The 6,786-nt window shown below is 29.6% G+C and overlaps 1 protein-coding gene across 4 annotated transcripts in view; it reads right to left on the bottom strand.

Moving 5' to 3' along the window:
- Positions 1-4,305: 4,305 nt before the first annotated feature.
- The window catches only part of LOC136092116 (uncharacterized), a 48,703-nt gene continuing 46,222 nt past the window's right edge, over positions 4,306-6,786 (bottom strand). For all 4 annotated transcript variants that reach the window (XM_065819837.1, XM_065819834.1, XM_065819835.1 and 1 more), the window contains one exon: positions 4,306-4,548. In XM_065819837.1, coding sequence (XP_065675909.1) covers positions 4,469-4,548 — 80 coding nt within the window. In that variant the 3' untranslated portion in view covers positions 4,306-4,468. The remainder of the gene's footprint in view (positions 4,549-6,786) is intronic.

The following is a 6,786-nucleotide window of genomic DNA, read 5'->3' as shown; positions in this document are numbered from 1 at the left end:
TATCAATATAGTTATGTTTCTTCTAATTTAAATATTTATTTTGTTTAACGCAAGGCTTAAGGAGTTAATTATCTGCATTGCGACTTATATTTAAGGCAGGACAGTGGATCTTTTTTTGAAGAAACAGAACTTTAAATTTGCTGGAAAGAGCTGTGCCTCGGTCTTTTAAGGTCTGATGATTGACCAGTTTCCAACGGTGGTCGAATATATCGATCCAGACAAAAAAACGGAGCTCGATGCCCATCATCTTTTATCAAAGGATCAGGACTGCTTTGCCTCTCATTTGCGCACCAGTCAATATTTTACGCAAATTGTGAAATGTGAAGATCCTGGATGTTGCGCTTTGAAAAAGGAGCTCTTACTTCCATGTTATTCCTAGTCGATTTCTGCCTCTACTTATTTCAATCAGCCAGTAAGAAGATGGCTTGAAAGCTGTATCCATTTCAGACGCCGCCAGCAAGAATTATTTTCCTTCTGTATTTTTTCTTATCGCTTCCAATATTCAGAGCACCATTCATGGATCATTGAAATTATTCAAACCTCCTCCTTACGATCTGTTTTGTCCCTCTGTGCAATCAAGTTTGTCTCAGAAAATCAGCAAGCATTGTAACTTGTACTATGCCTCCCAAGTCATGCTCAAAAAGCATGTCAACTTTACTGATTACAATGTTATTAACCAAATGACTATAACTCTCTTGCAAGCCAGGCTTGTTCGCATTGTCGCCAAGGTCAAAAGAGAGTTAATGACCGTAATTGCAGTAGAAGAGAACGCGGCTTTTGCTGAATAGTTGGATGAGGACGAAATCGAAACAGAGGGCCTTTATATTACGAATGATTCAACTATTTCAGACGAACCGGACTGCTCTTTTCCAATCATATCAATTGACAATCACTTAAAAAATTCTTGCATAGATGATGAGTGAGGCAAGTTCCCATGATACACTTATTATTAATATATTTTAATATATCGGATAAGACTAAAGTAATATTAAATATATATATTTTTTTCAGAAAGGCAAAAGAACAAAAACATACCTAATCAGATTCTGAATGATATTTATAGGGGGGCTCAATTTTATGACGTCCTTTTTAAGGAGGGAAGGGGGGAGTATAGGAAAAAAGGACAATCGTTGACAAAGGAGGGGGGGGGGAGGGAATGGGGGTTAAAAAATGCCTAATAAATGGTGACGTATGTTTTTGGATGGCCCTTTTGTCTATTTCCATTAGTCTAGTAAAGAACACATTTTATCTACTTCCATTAATCTAATAACCATAAACAAAGTGTCAACCTTTTTTATTTGACGGAATTGTCCGTATACCCCATGTTCATCTCAGTTCCAAACTCAGATGAAATTAATGTTGACAAGTTCTTTACTAACCATCATTTAACTATTCGTCAGTTGTTGTTTTTTTTGCAAAAGGACGTGTAACGGTGGAATAAGTGTTCGTGCCGATGAAAAGCGTTAAAATAACGGTGATTAGGTCCCATGACAGAAAAAAAAAAGTAGAAATAGCTTTAAAAGAAAACCAGAACAAAAGTACTCTGGAATAGCGTGGCTTTAAAAAAGTACAAAAAAAAAATACAGATGCTTTACCTCAATCGAAGTAGTCCATATAGAGCTTAATGAACTTTCTTCTTTATAAAAGGATATTCATGTTATCATTTCTATACACTTTAAACAATTTTAATTTATAAAACCCTTGCCTCCAACAGTTTTGATGAGCCCTTGAGTCAAAGAGAGTCATTGCCGCCTTTAAATTTAGTAGTCCAGATATAGCTTAATAGCTTTATATTCTTGTTCATTATCGTATATTCATAATTTCATTCAAAAAAATGTTATAAGAATTCCTTTTTAGAAGGACTTTTCTTCCAAAAAGACTATTCTTCCAAAATGAACCCTTAAGTCCATTAAACCCAAAGTTTTTTTCCTTTTTAAACCACTCAATGGTCTCTGAAAAAAATAATGCTTGTATAAGATTGCGACGTATTCTTTTTTCACATACACTACCGTTTATAATTATTTAAATGGTCGCACTTTTCGATGTAAAATATCAAAATTTTACTTACTATTGGGAGAAAAACTGAAAACAAAATCTTTACTTTTTTTTTGTTTTCTTCTTATTTATTAGGTTTACACAAAAATTAAGATAAAGTCCCATTAGATAAGTTTATAATTTACTTGCTTATTAACAACAATAACCGCCATACATATTCTTGACTATTCGATGTAAAATATCAAAATTTTACTTACTATTGGGAGAAAAACTGAAAACAAAATCTTTACTTTTTTTTTGTTTTCTTCTTATTTATTAGGTTTACACAAAAATTAAGATAAAGTCCCATTAGATAAGTTTATAATTTACTTGCTTATTAACAACAATAACCGCCATACATATTCTTGACTTTTCGATGTAAAATATCAAAATTTTACTTACTATTGGGAGAAAAACTGAAAACAAAATCTTTACTTTTTTTTTGTTTTCTTCTTATTTATTAGGTTTACACAAAAATTAAGATAAAGTCCCATTAGATAAGTTTATAATTTACTTGCTTATTAACAACAATAACCGCCATACATATTCTTGACAGTTTCTTTACTTAACGACTTATCCAATTTGTCGAAGTTAATTTTATGCCATTGACTAATAAATATTTTCCACATCTTATGCATAATTAGGCATTAGTTTTTGACATTACTTTTAATACCTCCCATAAAAATCGATAGGAGAGAGATCTTGTGATTGGGAACGCTAAATCATTCAATATTTCATCATTCTTAAACTCAGTCAAATAACTTAAACAGTTTTGTGAAGAATATATTTTGGATTTAAGATTCAAGTCATATTCTCCTAAAACAAATAGCTTCCCATTAATTTAACTTTGCAAAGGTATTACATGACATTTTTAAGTGCCCAAATAAACTTTTGTCTTTACTCCCTCTATATTTTCACTACATCAACTCTGGCATTCGAACCAAAACAGCCCCACACCTTAACACTACATCCACCATGTTTTACAGTTGATAATACACACTACTTTATCAAACATTCAAAATAATCTTCTCTTGAAATCAAAGATTTAAAACCTCGAAACGACGGTCCACGTTTTCAGACTTTGATGGTTCATTTTTAATTTTTTAGTTTAGTTTTTATTATTCTTATGATTTTTATCATTTCAATCAAAATACTTTTATGTTTTTTAATTTATTTGTGGAAAAATAAACATAAAAGTAAAATATCATTTTTTAAAAAAAGTTAATGTCATTCAAATAATTATGAATAGTAGTGTATTAACACCATACTGTAATTCTCAAAATATTGCTTTTGTTTGGTATCGAGAGGCAATTTAATTAGGCAATGAGCAGTTGAAACGATTGCACTTTGTTAAAAAGAGTTTTATCCAAACACGATCTAGTTACACTAAATGGACCATCTTAAAAATCCGCACATTTTCCTCAAGAAAAAAAAAAAAAAAAAAAAATTTCACAAACAAAAAAGCTCCTATTTTCCGTTTTTTACGAAATTTTAATTTCGTAAAGAAACCTTGAAAAATCAGTACGGGATTAATTCAGAACTTAAAAAGTCATTAAGAAATTAGATATCTAAGTGGTGTGAAGTTCTACGCTGCGGCAAAAACAAACAATATTAACAGTAACAACGTTCAAAAAACATTTAAAACGTTTAAAAAATCTTTAAAAGGCGTATTTTTTACGTCTCGTGCCCATCGGAAATTTAGTTAAATTTCATTATGTTTAGAAATGTTTCATTAGATTATCACAACGAGTTTTATCAACAAAATTACACCTGACTTGCAAGTAGTTTGTATTAGTTTTGTTAGCATTTTATTAAAATGTTTTTGTATTAATGTACATTACTGTGGGTGGATCCAGGATTTAGTGGTTAGGATAATAATCAAATATATAATCAGGGAAGATTTTGGGAGAGATTTCTTCCCGAGGGCGCGTTTGTGTGTTGGAATGGGTGGTAGGTAGGGTCCCATCGCTCAAGAAATATCTTTAAGTATATTTATGTAAACTAGTTTCAACTTTTCTTTTAAAAAAATTCAAAACTATGTCAGCAAGACACAAAAATTGATTCCGTAATAACTTTTTAAAAAAAAGTCATTTTTAAACGCTAATAACTGTTGAAACCCTCTCTTTTTTTAGTTGTACCTCAGAGAGTAATGCTTTTGAAAATAAGAACCATTATTAGTTGCAGTAGACAATGATAAAAAACCACAGTAGTGTGGATTAATCAAGCATTCGTTTAAATGATTGATACTAATCTTTTGACGCATTACTGTCATTTGTATCCCCGTCATCCAGAAATTTTTTATTTTATTTTTGGTTCCGATACAATCTTGTTATAGAAAAATAGTGTTGAAAAAGTTTTATTTTAATTAAAAGTTTCAACTTGAAGTTTTAACATATTTAACAAATTAATTCGTAGTTCTATCTTTTAAAATAAGTTATGAAAACGTATTCCAATCAACTCGTCGAATCCATGATTCACTTGGAAATTTTCGATAAAACAAACCTTTGTTGTTTCCTATAATAAAGTTTAAAAAAGTTTAGTTTACATAGATTATCGAGATTGGCTTAGAAATAAAGGAATATAATTAAAAAAAAAAGAGAAACTAGAAGCTATAACATATATAAAAATTATATAAGATATGAGCTGTTTTTTTTTAACAACTAAATATATTTAAATTGGTTTATTTTAGTTTATTAACTCCGTTTAAATTAGGTTAAAAAAAAACAATTTTGTTTGGGCTACTCTATGAATATGTTCTATATATTAAATCTTTACCGTATAAATACCTAATCGATTGATATAAAAAAAAAAAACCAATCGATAAATATAAAAAGAAGTTATTATTTTGATTTTAAATTTCACAAAACTTTTTTTTTCTTTTTTTAATTAGTTATTTAGGTGATCTGAGAAGTCCTATCGGTCTTATCACAGAGCACCATGGAATAGCATTTAATCAGGAAGTTTACACCTCATTCTATACAAATGATACATACTCTATAGCCAGAGTCGATTTAGAACTTAGGACCTCCAGTTCCGCATCCTGACCTCATACCATTACACCACGGCTGCACACTTGTTTTTTTTCGGAATGAGGGTACTGTGAACCAAATTCCTGATGCACGCAAAATAGAAAAACACACACGTAAATTTATTAAATTATTAATGAAACTGTTACTTTACTTAAATAGAGTTGTTTTAAACTATGTTATGGTAAAAAATATTCTATATGCATCTGAGTTCCACTGTTTGCATTTAAACCATACATCTACAAACGCATGTTCTAAAGGTATTTTCCGTCCTTTAAAATAAGCTTTACAATGTTTTACAACATCACAATAAAAAGTTTTGAAAAATTCCGACTGGAGCTGGCAGAAGACATGGTCTTATCATCCAGCCCCATTGTTACAAATTTAGATATAATCTTGTATATAGCACACATGCATATACTTTTTTTTATTATTTTTATTTTTTTATTTTTTTTATTTTTAATTTTTTTTAAGTTTTTACGTCAATATAATATCATAACTTTGAAATCATTAGATATTGAAGAAAATACATATTGAAAAAACAAAATGAAATTGAATTGCGTTAATATATAAGATATTAAATAACTAAGGTTAAATAAAGTAAAAGTAGTTAGTAATTACTTATATTCAAAATTGAATATGTGTTGTTTTGTTGCACGTTTAAAATGTAGAGTGGAAGTTATAGTCTTTATATTTCTAGTTAGAATCGAGTTCCATGATATTGAGAAGTCAGCTTGTTTTAATGAGGTTTTTGGTATAACAAAGTTGTTAATTGAGTACTAACTTTGGTATTTATGGTTTATAGAAATAAATTGATATTGGAAAGTGTTTAGTAATAGTAGATTCTTTAACTTAAGATAAAAAGTAGAATGTTAAGAATATTTACTTCATAGACATTAAGCACTCCAAATTCTTTTAGTAGAGGTTTGGCACTGGTGTACCTGTTTGCGTTTAATATCAAGCGATATGCATGTTTTTATTCTTTGTAAATTGCATTTAACTTTGTTGGATAAGTACTCGCCCAGATTATGTTACAGTAGTTGATGTAGCTGTGAATAAAAGAAAAATAAATATTTTTTAAACAAGTTGTATTAAGAAGATGCTTAGTTTTATACTTAGTTCCAATAATTTGAGATGTTTTATTTTCCACTTTTTTGAAATGATTACTCCAGCTAACAATTTCATTAAGAGTTATACCTTATAAGAGTTATAAGTTGATTAAGTATTCTCTTTTAAGTTTAGCTTTGTTGATAAGTAGTTCAGGAAGTTTTAAGGGGAGGGTGTCTGAACCAGAAGATTTTGTAAAAAGAATGTATTTGCTTTTTTCTACGTTTAGGGAGAGTTTGTTGGCCTTAAACCATTCGTTTAGATTTTCTAGTTTTTGATAAACCGTATTAAATATAAAGTTAATGTTTTTGTGGCTAAAAAATATTTGCGTATCGTCAGCAAAGAGAACAAAGTTAAGTTTAGTTAATATCATTAATATAAACAAGGAATAGCAATGGTCTTAGAATTGATCCTTGCGGGATCCCATAGGCAATATTTTTAGGTTGTGTAATCGAAGACGAGCATTGTCTTACAATAATGCTTGTCTTCGATTGTTAATGTAGGAGCAAAACCATTTTAAATTGTTGTTTCTTATTTCATAATTATCTAGTTTATACAGAAGAATCTCATGGCCAACAGTGTCAAATGCTTTTGAAAGCTGAAGGAATACCCCAAGAGT

This window comes from Hydra vulgaris, chromosome 15 (genome assembly GCF_038396675.1).
Source record: "Hydra vulgaris chromosome 15, alternate assembly HydraT2T_AEP".
NCBI classification, from domain to species: domain Eukaryota; kingdom Metazoa; phylum Cnidaria; class Hydrozoa; order Anthoathecata; family Hydridae; genus Hydra; species Hydra vulgaris.
The sequence above is the reverse complement of the archived record's forward strand: the minus strand, read 5'-3'. Positions and strand labels throughout refer to the sequence as shown.